This window comes from Chiloscyllium punctatum, chromosome 17 (genome assembly GCF_047496795.1).
Source record: "Chiloscyllium punctatum isolate Juve2018m chromosome 17, sChiPun1.3, whole genome shotgun sequence".
Classification (NCBI taxonomy): domain Eukaryota; kingdom Metazoa; phylum Chordata; class Chondrichthyes; order Orectolobiformes; family Hemiscylliidae; genus Chiloscyllium; species Chiloscyllium punctatum.
In genome coordinates, this window is record NC_092755.1 from 63,495,452 (window position 1) to 63,513,030 (window position 17,579).

General features: G+C 38.8%; 1 protein-coding gene and 1 long non-coding RNA gene across 4 annotated transcripts in view; one reads left to right on the forward strand and one right to left on the reverse strand.

The window, feature by feature from the left end:
* The first annotated feature begins 456 nt into the window (after positions 1 to 456).
* On the forward strand, positions 457 to 2,256 carry LOC140487699 (uncharacterized). The gene is made up of 2 exons (XR_011962870.1): positions 457 to 792; positions 1,877 to 2,256. It is a non-coding gene; the product is annotated as an uncharacterized lncRNA (long non-coding RNA).
* A 40-nt stretch (positions 2,257 to 2,296) lies between these two features.
* rnft2 (ring finger protein, transmembrane 2) overlaps positions 2,297 to 17,579 on the reverse strand; it is a 62,215-nt gene continuing 46,932 nt past the window's right edge. For 2 of the 3 annotated variants that reach the window (XM_072587315.1, XM_072587314.1), the window contains 4 exons: positions 12,991 to 13,140; positions 9,473 to 9,538; positions 6,036 to 6,137; positions 2,297 to 2,760 (listed from right to left, as the gene is read on the reverse strand). In XM_072587315.1, coding sequence (XP_072443416.1) covers positions 2,626 to 2,760; positions 6,036 to 6,137; positions 9,473 to 9,538; positions 12,991 to 13,140 — 453 coding nt within the window. In that variant the 3' untranslated portion in view covers positions 2,297 to 2,625. The remainder of the gene's footprint in view (positions 2,761 to 6,035; positions 6,138 to 9,472; positions 9,539 to 12,990; positions 13,141 to 17,579) is intronic. The other variant, XM_072587316.1, reaches the window with a different exon arrangement.

Genomic DNA, 17,579 nt, shown 5'->3' on the forward strand with positions numbered 1-17,579 from the left:
AGGAAAAGGGAAGTTTTATTGAAAAATGAAGTACACGATAAACGTATAGAGTACCATGACAAATTAATTGTACAAAATGAAAGATGGATCAAGTGCGTTAGAAAGTGCTGTTTTCTCCAGCGCTCAGAACTTTAATTACAGTCAGTGCATTACAAAAAAAAAGTCCAGAAAACTAACCAAAAAGAAATACTTCGACGCTACAAAGCAAAATGATTGCTTCTCATTGTGGTAAAAGTATACCTTACATATAATCTTGGGACAACGTGAGAAACAGCAGTTGAAATGATAGTTCTAGCAACTAAACGGTTAAGGAATACCTTCCAGCACAAGCTCAACACGAAATTGTTGGTGGTGGTGGGAGGGAGGGTAGGGGGGAGGAAGAGATGATGTAAATCCCTCGAACGCCATGTGACACTTGGAGGCAGCTTTAATTAATAATCGAGCTCCTAACGACAGAGACACTGACTTTTGAGGTTTATCGTGCTCGCTCTTGGTTACCAATGTGTCAGCAAGCAGACGATGTGGATAAGACGATGTGTGTGTGCCCCTCCGGCCGAGCAGGGGAACGTTGCTCCGAAGTGCAGGAGGTCGCCAGGAGGTTAAGGATAATAGGGGACCATTTGCAAGAGAGGGCGCTGAGGAAAGCCGCGGGCAGGAACAGAATCCATACCCATGTCAACAACAGGCATCTTTATACCATTTGCACACTCGTCCATGTCACAGCGCTCCTTATACTCATCAGAAACAAACACCTGTAGGAAGTTTGACACTTGGTGATCTGGACTTCAACAGGTAAGACTCTTTAAATCCCCTTACAATCGTGATTAATGAGTCCGACTGCAGTACTGATATTTCTCGGATAAGAGCGGCGTTATCAGCTTTAAGTTGAAATGTTTATTCTTCTTCTTCTCACCAATTTTGACAATGATATTTCTTTTTGGGAGAAACGTGTTTGAAATGTGCAAAACATTCCTCTGTGGAGGGGGAACTGCCGGTGATTCATTATTTTTGACCATAACAAGTTATGCTCAGATCTCCAAAAGGTAATGGTGGTAGGGGGCTCAGACACTTTGAAGAGTGAATCTGAGAGCTAACTTCGAGGTAACCTCGTAGCGCTACTATGAATGATATTGAGGAACATCCTGGCTGAACCGAGAGCTGATCTCAGCTGGACAGTTACATGGGGATGCTACAATTAGCGTGACCATCTCTGAGCTGAGGGTGAGAGTCAGTGAGCGTTCCCTTTGATTCACAGCCAGTCACCCCAGCTGCAACGTGTGGAGGATACAGTCGCTCTCAGTCGTGCTCTCTTCCATCCATGCTATAGTCTGCCAACTCCCGCTCTCTGGGGCCACTATGTGCGAACAGTGTGTCAGTGCCTGTGGTGCGCCATTGCATGAGCTACCTCCCAAAGACATTGAGGAAAAGAACAAGAGCGTATCTGGATCACATTCAAGATACGTTCCCCCGGAGTTGCGGGCCATAGTAACTTTTTTTTTGCATGCACCGTACTCAGTTACTTATGAAGCGACTATACAGCGCAGAACTGGTCCTTCGGCCCATCAAGTCCCACTTGCGACATTTATTCCAGCATTTATGGGTTTGATGGCATCTTTGGTCAGGAAGCGAGGGTTCTCTTCTAGAAATGATTGTCAAGTGACCAGCATCAATCCAAAATCATGCGGTCAAACTACAAATTTCGCTTTAAAAAATGTTCAAGGTGCCTTACTCATGAGAAGTGTCACATGAGACTATTGAGGAAAGAATGTCATTTGTGCTTGCGATAACTTCGGTTCTTTTCAGCTAGTAATATTTTACGTTTAAATATGAGAAAACAGTCAATAGCAAGAGAATGAACTATTCCTTTACTTTGCAGATGGCAGGTGCAGAATCCGTCGTTCCGCGGACGCAGTGAAGGTTGCTTGAGAGTGCAACTCAGTCCCAAACTTGGGCTGAACAAACCACCGGAATGTGAAGGAGTTGGATTGGAAAATTGCACTGGTTACATTTTACAAAACATGGGAACAAAATACAGAGAAAAAAAAATGCATGCTTTGAAAATTTGCGATGTAACATTTGATACCACAATTTTATACCAGTTGATGTTACTGCATGTAATTACAAGCATATGATTTTTAAAAAAAAGTCTTCGTATCTTTATGTAAATATATTTATGGCGATTTTTTTCAGTCAATTGTTTCATAGAATTGTTGAAAGTTAACGTGAACATTCTGAATAAATGCTTCACAACCAGAATAGCCTCTGTACCCTCACTTAAATGACATTGCAAATCCAGTGAGTGAAATCAAATATTTAATGAAGATTACAGATCACAGCAATCAAGAGAGAAAAAGAACATCATTCACTGAATATTGCTCGCACAATGTACATTGTTGCTGAAAAAAAACACTCGAATACATTTACTTTGTTTGGTAAGGTGTTTTATCTATCATTAAGAATGCCTTTACCGAATAGGCGCTGATTTTGAAACATTGTTATGATTATTGTTCCACGTGGAGTCTGTATACTTTCTTCGCGATAAATAACAGGCAGCTTTATCCCAGCTGTTGTACAGCTGCATTTCCTCACCTCCCCGAGGGCTGGTCTCCACGCCACGGCTGGCCGTCAGTACACCTGGAAGTGCGCCGAGGTGCTTCCGTCCTTCCAGTACCGCAGGCTTTCACTGACAGCGGTTCGGCACATTGGACAGCTCCTCTCTCGGTCAAACCACAGGCAAGCGCACTCGTCGCAGAAGACGTGCTGGAGAAACGGCGAGAGAAAAGAACAAAGCGCGCACTTTAAAAAAAAACACCCAGGCAGATCCGTGCATGTGAAAAGCTGCGAGAAATGCACCAGTCAGTGAAGGTAAAAGTCACGTCGGCTGTGAGCCCGCGCAGTTGAGCTCTCTACACTCGAACAGAAAGCATTCAGTCCTTTCACCTGTGTGTGCGTGTGTGTGTTTGTGTGTGTGATAGGATATAGGCCTTATTTACTGCAATTTCATCTTCTAAAAACATTCACATTTTCATTAGATCTCCCAACTCGCCCGCAAACAATTACAAATACGAGTTCAACCGAATGGTGAATGATCATATCATAGAATCTCTACAGTGTGGAAGCAGGCCATTCGGCCCAGTGAGTCCACACCGACCCTCCGAAGAGCATCCAGCCCCCTATCTGTCCCTGTAAGCCTGTATTTCCCACGGCTAACCACGGCTGTGGGAAGAAACTGGAGCACCCAGAAGAAACAGACGTGGGCAGAACTTGCAAACTTCACATTCCCTGGCTCTGTGAGGGAACAGTGCTAACCACTGAGTCACCGCGCCGCCCGTTACCTTGAAAGCAGATTTTAATTGTAAGGCTGCATGTGAACAGTTTACGCTGCCCTTTCTATACTTGGCGCTGAGTTGATAATCACAGGTGGACGAAATACTGAAGCTCATTGATGAAAATAACTTATTCTAACTTGTCATCAATATAAAGTCAGACGGAAAGTACTGGAGATCTTTAGCAAATCTGTCAGTTTATGTGGGGAAAGGAAACGAGTTAATCTTTCAGTTCGGTTACCTCTCCACTGAAGCCGAGTATTTGTTAAAAATATTCTTTTCTAGAGTTCACAGAATTTTCTTTTCTCTAACAATAGCATGCATTTGTGTGGCATCTTCCAATGTGATAACACCTCAAAGTGCCTTAGAGGACAGCTATTAAATAAAAATTGACAAGGAATTACAAAAGGAACTCTTACATCAGATGACCAGAAGCTTCGTCAAAGGAGTAGGTTTTGAGTGACATCTTTAAAGTGGGGTAGAGTGGATGAGAACCAGAGGGCATCCTGCACTTCACAATTTGACAGTTAAAGGCATGGTTGTCAATGCTGGTAAATTAAAATTGGGAATGTTCAACAGACCAGATAGAAATGTTAAGATCTGGAAAGAGCCAGGTCATTTGGGAATGGAAGAGATTTCAGAGATAGGGCAGGATCTGAAAACAAGGATGAGGATTTTAAAATTGATGCATTGGATAACAAGGAACCAACTTCTCGAGATTCTATTCCTTTTAAACTAGTGACGATACAACATTACTCCTGGCTCATGTATTATTTGATGTTATTAACAGTTATTTACCCTTTGGTACTGTCACCTTCTCTGTCAGAAGATGGTGTCATCACCTCTCTCCAACAATAAAACTCTTGATCCCCATCCTTGTCAACTTCTGCCCCATCGCCAAATTCACTTTCCTCTCGAAAATCCTTGCATGTCTTGTTGCCTCCTAACTCTCTGTACACCATGTCCAGAACATCATTGTGAAGCTCTCCAGTCAGGTTTTTGCCACTGACACCATACTGAAATAACCGTTATGAAAGTCACAAATGACTTCCTTCTTGACCTGGCTGCAGCCTCTGGACATGACTGACCACAAAATTCTGCTCCAAACCTGCTCCATTGTCCACCAACTGTGCAGGAACTACATTCAGAATTTTTATATTAAAAAAACTCTCTTGGAATGTGGGTGTTGCTGGCTAGACTACACTTTTATTGCATATCTTAATTACCCTTGAAAAGGTAATGGTTAGGCATATTCTTGAGCTGATCCAGTCCATTTGGTGCTGTTAGGGTGTTCCAGGATTTTGACCCAGCCACACTGAAAGAACAGCAATGCAGTTGCAAGTGAAGATGGTACAAGGCTTAGGGGGAAACTAGCAGGTGACAAAATTCCCATATATCTGTTGCTCTTGTTCTTCTAGGTGGTAGAGATTCATGGGTATGGGAAGTGCCGTCTAAGCAGCCTTGGTGAATTGGCGTGCATCTTGGAGATGGGGAGCACTGCTATCGCTTTCACATCAGTGGCAAAGACAATGAATGTCGTAGGTGGTGGATGGGATGCCAGTCAAGCAGGCTGCTTTGTCCTGGATAATGCTGAGCTTCTTGAGTGTTATTTGAGTGCACTCAGGCTGGCAAGTGGCGAGTAGTCCGTTACACTCCAAGCCTGCATTTTGCAGATAATGAATAGGCTTTGGGGAATCTGTATGAGAGTTACTCACCATGAGACTTCCAATCTCTAACTAGCTTTTGTACCCAGGGCATTTCTTTGAATAGTTCAGTTCAGGTTTTGGTCAATAATAATATTCCGAATGTTGATAGTGGGTGATTCAGGAATAGTAATGGCATTGAACATCAAGGAGATATGGTTAAATTCTCTCTTATTGAGATGGTCATTGTTAACAAATATATATTGCAAATGTTACTTGCCACTTATCAACCCATGATTTCATTCTCATCTATCCAGTTGTTGACAGGGAATTAAGTACAAAGACTTCTTTTGCCACTCCTACATTGATACTCCTGATATCTCTCAAGAGTCTATTCCCTTCTCCTCCTATTTCTTATTACAATACATCAAGTTGCAAAGCTCAATATGACTACAATCAATAAGAGTTTTTTAAATGCTGGAAATCCCCATAAAAGACATAAAAAATGTTGGGAATACTCAGGTTGGGTGACCTCTATGGAAAAGAATTAATGTCTAAGATTAAAGAGATCTTAAAGGTTATCATCAACATGCAATGTTAACTGTTTCACTCTCCATAGATACTGCCTGATTCTGTTGAGTATTTCCAACATGTTTATTTTCTTAATACACTGTGAGTCGTGCTTTGGGTTGCACAGTTCACTGCACAATAATCACCCTATAATCTTTTTCTCCACTGGTTTCTTTATATATTTCAACAATTATATTTTTGTCATGCTTCCCAAAGCAACATTGATAAATGCTACTTATTCATGCATCATCAGAGTTGTTGTTTGATAATGACTGACCTCCTATGTTTGTAACAAAAATTATTGCTAATATTGCATCTGTGGATCAGGTAATTAAAATCATGAAAGTTTCCCTGAGCAAGATTTCAGTCAATACCGACAATGCCAGATTTAACAAATCATCAAGGACATAATTGATTTGAATACAGAACAATTATCCTTTCCATATCAACTAAAAACAATCCAAGGTCTGTCTTGTTTACTCCTCTTTCCCCCTACCTGGCAAATCAACACCACAGGTTCTCGAAATTCTGCCTGGCAGATTGGACAGATATCTCCAGCTTCACTGCACTGCTGGCTGGTAGCTGGTACACCACAGCTCTGCCAAAACAGAAGGCAATTGCAATGAGAAGCACAGCTTTTATATTGATGTTTTCCAACAAAAATGAGATGCAGATCATTGTCAATATTAAGGCTTCTGTTGAAGAACGGCTGAGAGTTTGGGGATTTAAAAAATATATTTTCCAGTATTAAGGCAATCTTTGGAAAACAGCAGATTTATTTCGAGCGACTGATGATAGACGTGAAATAAGTAATTGCTCCCAATAAGAAATTACATCTAAAAACCAATATGAAAGTTTCACTTTGTGTAACAGAAGTACAGCTGACATAATGCTAATTGTGCTGATCTAACACCAACAAAACCCTTTCATAGTTCTTAAGTCAGAGCCATATAACCTAATTAGAATAGACTTTATATCCAACTCGTAACATAAATGCTCCTCTTGAATTGATTACATCATCAGTAGCTGTAAAATTAACACAGCATTTTGTCTCAGACATCAATTATGCTGTAAAGTTCCAGAATCCTTTTTTTTCGCAGGGATAGCTATCTTGACTTGGTACAGATTTTGCTTTTGCCCCCATTAAAAAATGTATTTTCTTCTTCAATATTACCTTACCTTCTTCATTGCTCTACCCTACTCCCTCTCTTGCAAAGATAGAATGTTGACCTGCTCCCAGGCATTTTGCCAATGCCATTTATCATCTCCCTCTGTTGTTCTCAGAAGATAGTATTGGTTGTTTTGCATAAGCGACTTGCTCATCCACTTCAGAGGGCAACAAGAATTAACCACTTAGTGAGAGATTGGGATCTCACACCAGGCAGACCACGCAGGGGTAGCAAATTTCCTTTCCTGAAGGACATTCGGGCACCATCTGGGTTTTTAACCACAATCTGGCAGCTTTTCCAATCATTATTATGCTGCCAGTTCCACAAATTATCAGATTTGCTGAATTCAATTTCTTAATGAGATTTCAGTTCTGAAATGCTTTCTTCAATCCTTGACATGGTACACTACTGTACTTGCATTCACTTGCCCATGATTTCATCCTAAAAGCATGTGATTCCTGTCATCTCAACTGGAATCATGCTTGTACCTCTGGCTTTTGCTCAGAATTCTTTCCCCAGCAGGGCTGGAATTTCTGCAAGTTCAAAGCAGCGCTTGAGAATTTATAAAATGTACCAAAGAGAGCAAAGAAACCTGTAGACACTTTTAAAGAAACATATTACATATAACTGGAGTTATAATCATGGGGTGTCAAGCCCAGTATTGTTAAATTGTCTGAATAGATCTCATTGCTTTGAAATCAGGTAGGGATCCAATTCGGGAATGGTACTGTCATGTTTGCACAGCTATAAGACAGATATTTCTTGGTCTTCCAACCTGACCTCTAACCATTTTTTCCTGAAGGCAATAAGTCATGTTAGGTATAACTGCACTAGCATTAATGAGGTCTCTGCTACATTGTTCATTTAGATATATTGCACTTTTCAGCATAAACAGTGTGTTCATGACTTAATAAATCATAACTGGTATCATAAATATTGAATGCTGCCCACACATAAACTGTTTCAACTTGGAGTAATAAAGAAGTAGACTCCCTTCAACTTTTGCACTCTATCCTTACTTAGGAATACTTGGAATCATTGAATGGTTACAACAAACAAGGAGACCATTCAGCCCATCAAGTTCACTTTGGTTGTCTGCAAGAGAAATTCAACTAGTCCCACTCTTCTGCCATTTCCCCAAAACCCTACAATTCTTCTTCCTTCAGGTGTTTATTCTATTCACTTTGAAAGCCATGACTGAATTTGCCTCTCATACCCTCAGACAGTGAATTCCAGATCTTAACCTGTACAAAACAGCTTTTCCTTATATTCCCACTGGTTCTACTGTCAGTCAAATTAAATCCATGAAGTCTGGTTTTCAACTCTTCCATTAATGGCAATAGTTTCGCTCTATGTACTTGATCTAGACCCTTATTTTGTTTTAAATTTCCGTTCAATGATTTGTTCTCTGAAGAGAACGACCCCAGGTTCACATCATTGGTTCCATGGATGAGGAACTTCATTCTAATGAATCTTTTCTGCATCGTCTGATAAATCTTCACAACGTCCCTAACTGCAATGCCCAGGATTGCTCAGTTGAGGTCGAATTATTGTGTTAAAGAAGATTGATTACAACTATTACTTGCTTGTATTTGCACTCTATGCCTCTATTTATAAAACCTAAAATCCCATATACCTTTTTAATAATTTTCTTTACTTGCCCTGTTTTTGTCAATGATTTGTGCAAAAAAACAATCTTTTTGTTCCTGCAAAATCTTTAGAATTGCACCTTTATTTAAATCATCTTTCCTCATTCTTACTACCAAAAATATATTACTTTGCATTTCACTGATTTGAATTTCATTTGCCACCCGTCTGTCTATTCTATCAACCAATGTTACCCTGAAGTCTATCACCATCATCTGCAATACTTCCAAGTTTTGTGTCATTTGCAAATTTTGAAGTTCTGCTCTGTTACCCTAGTCTAAATTATAGCATATATCAAATATAGCAGTGGGAAACCCCACTTTATTATTTTTCTAGTCTGAAAAACAATTGTTCACAACTTCATTGTAAGACTAAATTCTGTAAATCTTACTAACACTGAAACATGACAAAAAGCATATTTGTAAATACTTTCTAACAACTAGAATGAGCTGCCAGAGGAAGTGCTGGAGGTTGGTACAATTACAACACTTAAAAGGCATCTGAATGGGTATATGAATAGGAAAGGTTTAGAAGGCCAAATGCTGGCAAATAGGACAAGATTTATTTAAGATTTCTGATCGGCACGGACGAGTTCGACCAGAGGGTCTGTTTCCATGCTGTACAGCTCAATGACTAACTAACATTTAATAATAAATAATGAAACAAACTTACAACTTCTGGCAGATTTCTGTACAGAATGAGAGCACTTGCATGAAGTCAGGATACACTGACAAACATGCTTCTATGGAATTGTTCCCTCCTTTGGAATTCTGAATGCATGTACTCTGATCAACTTCAGATCTCAGGTTTTATGGTAACATTAAATAATGTTAATGAAACATATATCTGAGTTCAGAGCTCAAAAAGCAAATTTAAAATACTCTCTGTTTCACTTTTATTTGCATTATTGTTAGGTGCCACTGTAATTTTGGTAAGAGGTTTAGAACAGACCACTTGCTGCCATGTTCTGCTAGTGCTCTCATATGGCTTCCAGGGATGTAGCAGCAGCAACAGGTGAAGTGCTCTCCAATGTTCCTTTCCACCCCATAAGGAAATACCTGGTTTCCATTTAATACTTTTATAGTTACAAGTATAGGTGATATGAAGCATGATTTACCTGCGATTTACACAGGATCTTCAAGGCCTTTCGCAAACCCCCTATTCGACCACAAACATCCAAGAGCTGCAGCAATTTGCAAACAGACAATACGCAGTCAATCAAAAGAAAGAAAATTGGATAAATTGTCAAAAACAAGCAATATGCATTAAAACACTAAGATCCCCCATGCCACTGTGATTTGAAACATTTTGGTTGTTTGTGATTTGTAACAAGATTGTGGATTTGATTATAAAAGGAGATACATATGATCTTACAACAAACTTCAAGCTGCAAACATATCTCCAAAATGTTGGGAACTTAGCTAGTGTTCTTGGGGAGAAATTGAACCAAATCAACAGAGCTGTGGGAAACAAGACAGAATATCAGAAATGGCTACTAGGATACTTAGAATACCAGCACAGCCAGGTCACACTAGAATAGAGAGCAGGAAATGAACAGGTGGAGGCAAAATAAGGGATCATTGAGAAATAAGCCATTGTAATGCTGGGTTATAGTGCATGTATGTGAATGCAAGGATTAAAGAGGCAAATTCACTATGGTCCTACCAGGCTGTTGGGCTGCTGTCTCATTAGCGTGAGGTACTGTTACGAGTGGTGGCTTAATCTGAGGGTCACCATGTCTCAGGTGAGGGGAGAAGTTAAGAAAGCAAGTCCTTCATGGTACCTTCAGCTGGTGCTTGAATTGAACCCACGCTGTTGGCATCACTCTGCATTGTGAACTGCTGTCCAGCCAACTAAGCTAACTGACCCCCAAATGCAAGCAGTATATTAAATAACTTAGCTGAGTTACAGGTGCAGATTGCCATGTAGTGTATTATGGTATATGGTTATTTCAGAGACCTGGTTCAAGAAAAAGCCAATTGGGTATTAGATATTCCTGATACTGGTATTCAGAAAGGAGAGGAAAGGAAGAAAAGAAGGAAGGGTGGTGGTATTTGTTAAGAGTGCTGCAGTCCTCCAGAATAATATCCCAGAAATTCAAGAATAAAAGGGGCAAGCAGTCTTAAATTGTGATCAGGAAAATTTTCTAGAGCAGAATATGTTCAGTCCAATCAGAAAGTGGCAACACTTGACCTGGGTTTTTGGAATGATGTGGGCCAAATACAGCAGTGTCTATGGGGAACATTTAGGGGACAAAGATAATTTTGTCATAAGGTTTGGATGATAGTAGAAAAGAACAAATAACAATCTGGACTAAGAATAATTAACTGTGGGAGAGCTCATTCCAATGTCGCAAGGACAAAGTGTAGCTGAACAACGGGCTGTCTTCAAAGATGGTGCAGTTTTGCCGTAGTTCAAAAGATCTAAAACACAGAAAAAGCTCTTCAGCCCATCAAGTTTGCACTTGTCAAAAGAAATCTACCTATTCTAATCCTATTTCCCAATATTTGATCCATAGCCTCGTATGCTTTGGCATCACAAGTGTACATCTAAATAATTCATGAAGGGTTTCTGCCTATATCACCCTGACAGACAGTGAGGTCCAGAATGCCACTTTACTCACATTCTCTCTAAATCTTCTACCTGTTATCTTAAATCCTTGCCTTGGGTCATTGATCCCTAACCAAGCTATACACACTCAAAATGGAAAGGTAGGGCAAACATATCCAGAGATCTCTAGATGAAAAACAGAGATAAAAATTAAAGTAAAGAAAGCAGTAGTTATGATAGATGTCAGGCAGAAAAACAATCGATAACCAAGCTGAATATAGAACGCTCAGACGAGAAGTGTAAAAGCAAATTAAAGAAGAGGTGTTATGAAGGGGAACGGCAGCTAACATAAAAGGGAATTCCAAAGTCTCTTTTCGTTACAAATAGTAAAAGAATGGTAAAAAGAAAAGCAAGGCAGTTGGGATGAAAGAGGAATTTGACAATGGAAGCAGGAAGCATGGCACTACCTAGACCAGATTAACAGAGAACGAAATTCAGTCACTGGAAGGATTCAAAATTGATAAGGAGCTGGCATTGGGTAGACTTCTGCACTTAAAATGGACAAGAAACCAGGATCAGATGAAATGCATGCAAGAATAATGAGTGGCGTGAATGTGGAAACTGTGGAGACACTGGCTAAATCTTTTCAGTCTTCCTTAGACTTAGGAATAGTGCAAGAATTGCAAATGTTAAGCACTTGTTCAAAAAAAAAGTGCAAGGATAAGGCAGCAATTACAAACCAGTCAGTTTAATCTTGCTTGTGATGAAACTTCGAGAATAAATAGAATGAATTGTCACATGGATAAATGGACCTTCCCAGGGATGGCTACTGGGACCTTTGTTTTTCTTGATATATAAATGATCTAGACCTTAGTTTGGAAGGGCCCATTTCAATTTTTACAGAGAAGACAAATCTTGGAAAAATGGTAAAGTGTGAGAAAGACAGTGCAGTACTACAAAAGGACATTGACAAATTGACGGAGAGGACAGACACGTCGCAAATGAAATTTAAAAAAGAGAAATGTGAGGTGAGATATTTTGGTAGAAAGAACATAGATAGAATAAAATTAAAGAACAAGCTAATACTCTAAAGGTTGTGTAGGAGCAGCAAGATCTGAGTGTATATGTACTCAAGACATTAAAGGAAACAGGTCAGATGAGGTCAGCAGTTGATAAAGATATTCTTATCTTTATTAATGGGGAACATAAACTATAAGAACAGTGAGGTTACACTAAATGAGGACAAAATAGTAGCTAGGCCTCAGTTGAAGTACTGTGCACAATGTGCAAATCACACTTCAGGAAGAATGCAAACATCTTGAAAAAAAATGCCAAAGAGACTTATGAGAATAGTTCCAGTGATGAGAAACTTCAACAATGAAGGTGGATTGTGGATGTGGGGACTATTTTCTTTGGAGTGGAGAAGGCTAAGACGAAATTGGATTGAAATTTTTAAAGTCATGAGGGCTCTGGACAGAGTAGATTGGGAGAAACTATTCATCCTTGTAAAAGGGTTTGGAACAAGAAATCATCGATTTAAAACATTTTTCAAAAGGACCAAGTGCTGTGGAAAAAAAACGCTCATATTAATTAGTTGGGGCCTGGAATGCATTGCCTGAAAGAATGGTGAAGTTAGGTTCTATTGAGGCTTTTACAGAGTATTAGATTATTATTTTAATAGAAACAATTTGCGGGGGAATGGAGAAAAGGACAGAAGATTGGCATTAGGTCATAATGCTCAATTGGAGACAAATGCTGATATGGTGAGCTGAATAGCTCTCTTATGCACTATACGAGTTCTGTGATTCTATAAATGTGCCCAAGTTACAACTGTTCCAAATTGCACCTACCAGTCTTGATTTTATACTTATTTAGTGAAACTATTTGCTCCTTTAAGAAGATTACTTCTACAGAAAAGCTATTTAGGGAAAAATCTGGAGTAGTGTCAATGGCCAATACACAATAAATTTACTTTTAATCTCATATCACGTGCCACAGTGGTTCATTGACTGAACGCAAATTGAAAATGCATCCTTTGGAACCGACATGAAAGAAGAAAGCAAGAAAATCTTTCTGAATATTCACCTTGCAAAGACTGTACAGAACAATCAGGGTGCCTTCCAACAAGTAACTATTGATGGAGTCTTCTCCCATTATGCATTTGTACCACAGCTGCACAGGCATCAAGGATCTCAATAACTGACTCGTCTCTTCTATTAGGAGGTAAAGTGTTCCCTGTAAAAACAATTTTAGCAGATTTTAATTAGCCACAAATTTTATGTTTGCTTCTGAAGCAACCATATACTTATATTCCACTGTCAGTGTTTACAGAAATGCTGTGCAAGTTTTATTCAATCCATAAGTTTAAAATGGAACACAAGAAGGAAATGGAGGATTATTCTTGATATTTAAAAAAACACTCCATATATATGATTTTTAAACATTTCCTTTGTAAATGCTTAACCCAGACTCCTTAATTTCAGCTTGAAGGATAGACCCAATATTCAGTCTGTTAAGTCTGTCTAATGTTCTATTTTGGAATTCCTCCAGGCTGTCTATGGGTATGGATCATTCAGTTCACCCCACTAACATGTAAAACACCATCCTAGGAATTTATTAGAAAAGCTACTCTGTCGTTTTTTAAAATCCAATTTGCCCCCTTTCACTTCTAAAGGACACAATTTACATTGGAGTACAGTTCCACTACAACCATCGAGGTACTTTGTCCAAGAGGATATACCTCATGTGAGGTCAGAACTCTGAACAATATCTTTTCCTTCATCCATACATATACACTTTCCAGGCAGTTACTTAAGAACAATCAGGATAAAGGATCCTTTACCATTTTCCTTCTAATGAAGGAACAGCAAATGTGTTGTTGCATCTCTAATGTTATCCTGGCTAAGGTGAGTGAGCTAACAGAACAAGAACTACAGATAAAACTAGAGATCCCTGATCAGTATGGTTCAGCATTTTACCACACCACATGGTGTTTTGACATTCATAGTGTCATTAACGACAGGATGAATTAATGCATTTTAAAAAGGTAGTACATTTAAATTATCTATGTCAAAATGTTGCTGCTGGGCATAATCGACAACTTATGGTATTTGTATACCTCTCCTTTTACACAAACATTTAACTGATTATTACACAATAATAGGAAAAACTCTACCCGAGACATTTATTTACTATTAAAAGTGGGTGGGGAACATAATATCCCTTAAAGCAGTCAAAAGCAATACTGCTTTAATTTAAATAATATTTTACAATTAACTGATGCATCTAATAAATGATTAAACATTTTATTTCATTTTAAACAATTCTCCTCATTAATACGGTTTTTCAAGTTGAAGAGTAGCAAGGTAAAAAAATGGACAGTTTCTATCCACTTTTAGCATAAAGCACTCCCCGGTCAGGCACATATGGTGACTCGAGGTAGAATAAAAGTTCCTCTTTGTACTACCTCAACAAGAAACTTTCATCCAACATCAGAAGTATGCCCCCTACTGCATCAATATGACAATTTGTATTTCAAATCAGGCATTCTTGTCTGTGCATTTCCCATTGAGTGCCAATTAATGAAGAATTGTTCAACGCTCATCATTCAAAGATCTCGAATTGAAGACACTGGGAATTCATTGAGTGCCCAAACTCACTTTAATTAGAACTCTTACAACTAGGACAGTGAGAACTTTTGTTTTATTCATTTTTATAAGTTGGTCTGAGTTCAAACTTCTTTCCCATTTACAAAAAGATAGCCTTTGACTATTTTTGTTCTTGTCAATGGACAGCACCTGTGATATTTTGCATTATTGAGATAGTGATTTAAAGAAATGGAAGTAAAACAAATATACTTTTATTTTTAAAATGATATAATAACATGTTTATGGCAGCAAAACTTTAAGTAAACCTGGTTGTTATTCACTTTAGCCAGCACTGCTAATATAAATATAGGATCTCAGTGTTTAAAATTGAGGGGTTGCTTTCTTCAATAAAGTAACAAGCTCCATATTATTTAATTCGTAAATGTAATTTATAGATAATTTAAGTTCCACTTTATAGCTCATAATGAGAACATAAAAATAATCTTGTTTCTCTAAAGTGAAAATCAGTAGAAATAGAAATGTAACAAATTAGCTCTGGAGACCAGCACCACCAATAAAAAAAAACTACAAATGCTGAAGATCTGGGAGAAAATACTGAAAACATACAGGTGCACCACAGAGGTTAACATTAACATTGTTAATGAAAGTTTCTTGCTGAGGTAGTACAAAGAGGAACTTTTATTCTACCTCTAGTCACCATAGTGCTTTATGCTAATTGTTCTGTCTTTTCATAGCACTTTGCAAATGCTACAAACACCACCTTACACCACAGTGATTTGGATTGTTCCTCCAAATACTTGATTATCAAAACTTTGGAGCATTTAATTCCTCCTATTGTCTATTTTTCATGCTCCATCTTGAGCGAATTGACTATTTGCATTTATATAGCATCTTTCAGATTCTTATGATGACCCAAATTATTCTGTATGTAATAAAATACCTTTGATATGCAGTCTCTATTGGTTAAGCCAATTACACATAGCAAGATCCCACAAATAACAGAGTTAAACAGCAAGATAATCCTTTATACAGTAATATTGTTTGAGGAATAAATATTGCCAAGAACATTGGGAGAACACTCCTATTTTTTGGAAGAGGGCAGGTGAAGCATTAATTTGACATCGTACCCAACAAATTGGTACTTCTAATAATGCAGTTTTCTCTAAGTACTACAATAAAGATCCAGCTCAATGATGTGCTTAAGTCTCTAAAATGGAGTTTGAAGCTACAATATTCTACTCAGAGAATGTTCCTTTAAGACATGTCAGACTTGCTCACATCACCAGCTCTTAAATCTATTCTTATCTAACTTTGTAGAAATGACATTTCCACAAATAGTTTCCTAATTATTTGAAACCTGTGCTCCATCTTTGATCCCATATTTATCAACATCTTATCTTTCCTGCACACCACACCCCACCATCCCAGAATCAGTTACCACATATATGCAGCAAAGTCAAAATTAAGTGTTCCCAGGTAACCAACAGATGCAGCAAGATTAGTGATGTTACCCAAGTGTCCATTTAGTGCAAAGTCTTGGGTGCAAAATCGGAGCAACAAAGTTTCAATTGTGCCCCTAATCTTACCATTTTCTGCCTGAAATACTGTTTTAACACAATAATTAAGTTCCCATACATGTACCTCACTATCCTCCCTTCTCTCACCAGCAGTATAGTAAATGGATTGTTCTATTTCCACTCTCTTTGGAAGACACTCTGTAAGCTATTTAGCATTGCTACCTTTTACCCTTCCTCCTAAAGTCTCTTTAAAGACCTATTTGCGTGACTGCATTTTATTCTCCCTCATCTTTAATTATTCCCACCTGCAGTCAACAACCCTTGATAAAGTACTCAGATGTACTTCAGAGTCAGAATGCAAGCTGTTTTTGTCTTTGCTCTTTCAAATGCTGACAGATTGGCTTGTACAGCCCAGCAATGTTTTTGCTTATATTCCAATTAATGTCTTGATTCTTAACAACTGTTTTTATCCCACAAATCTAAACCAGGGAATTAAGTTTTCTTAAACTGACTGCTTGAATGCTGGAAGTGAAATATTTACAGGTATAAACACAAATTACACCAAGGACAGCTGCATCACAACAGTTGACATGGAAACCATGGCTCCTCGTGAAGATAGCATGATGTCACTGCTACAGGAATAAAAAGTCACCTGCTTTCCTTCCAAAGACCATGAGTCAAGTTAACACAGCCACATTCACGTGTCATCCTTCTCCCCCACGTCTGGTGCTGCAGGATAGGCTCCATGCTGGAACACCCAATAAAACAGCACAGATATCTCATGGGTCTTGGAGATGAGATCATATAACAAGCTGTCACTCTAATCTTTTGTGCTTTGAACAATTATAATCATTCAGACCTTGGCATTCTTGTGATCTCATATCCCTAGGGAACTGAGTGATGTCAATTCTGCAGCAGGCAGCCAGTACAGTTTGTGCAGCTGACAGCTTAGGACAAATATATAACAGCAATCGTTTTAGTCCTAAGATCTCCACTCATCTACAGGCCCATTACTCTGGCAAAGAATTTGTGATGTGAGACTTTCAGCTCAAAGAACAGAGTATTAGAAGTATTTCTCCTTCTCACAAGTAGCCTAAACCTTACAGAAAGCAGGACTGAAGCAAAAAACCTAGCTAGTTACATAACACTAGGTTTTGTTGACATGACTCAAATGACTCATTCTATTTCCAGATGAGATGCTTAATTCAGAATTGACAAATGCTAGGAAAAACAACCACAGTAGTTTTGTTTAAAAATAAGGTTGTTGCTACAATTAGTCTCCGCATCCCTGAGCTTGGAGAGAGAGGGATAAAAAGCTGGCCTGGATTCCCCACTCCTGATTACTATCCAGTGACCCCTGCTGGATAGTGTGTGTGGATGACAGGTGCAGACAGGATCTGCTTTGGCTGTGATGGGTCTGACAGTCGAGCTTGCTGGCAATCACCGTCCAACCTCAAACATAAAGAACGGCCACTTGGGCAAAGAATGGGATACTTGCCAGCACCCCTGGATCCATATTCCAATATAATTAACTGTCCTTGGAGTGGAA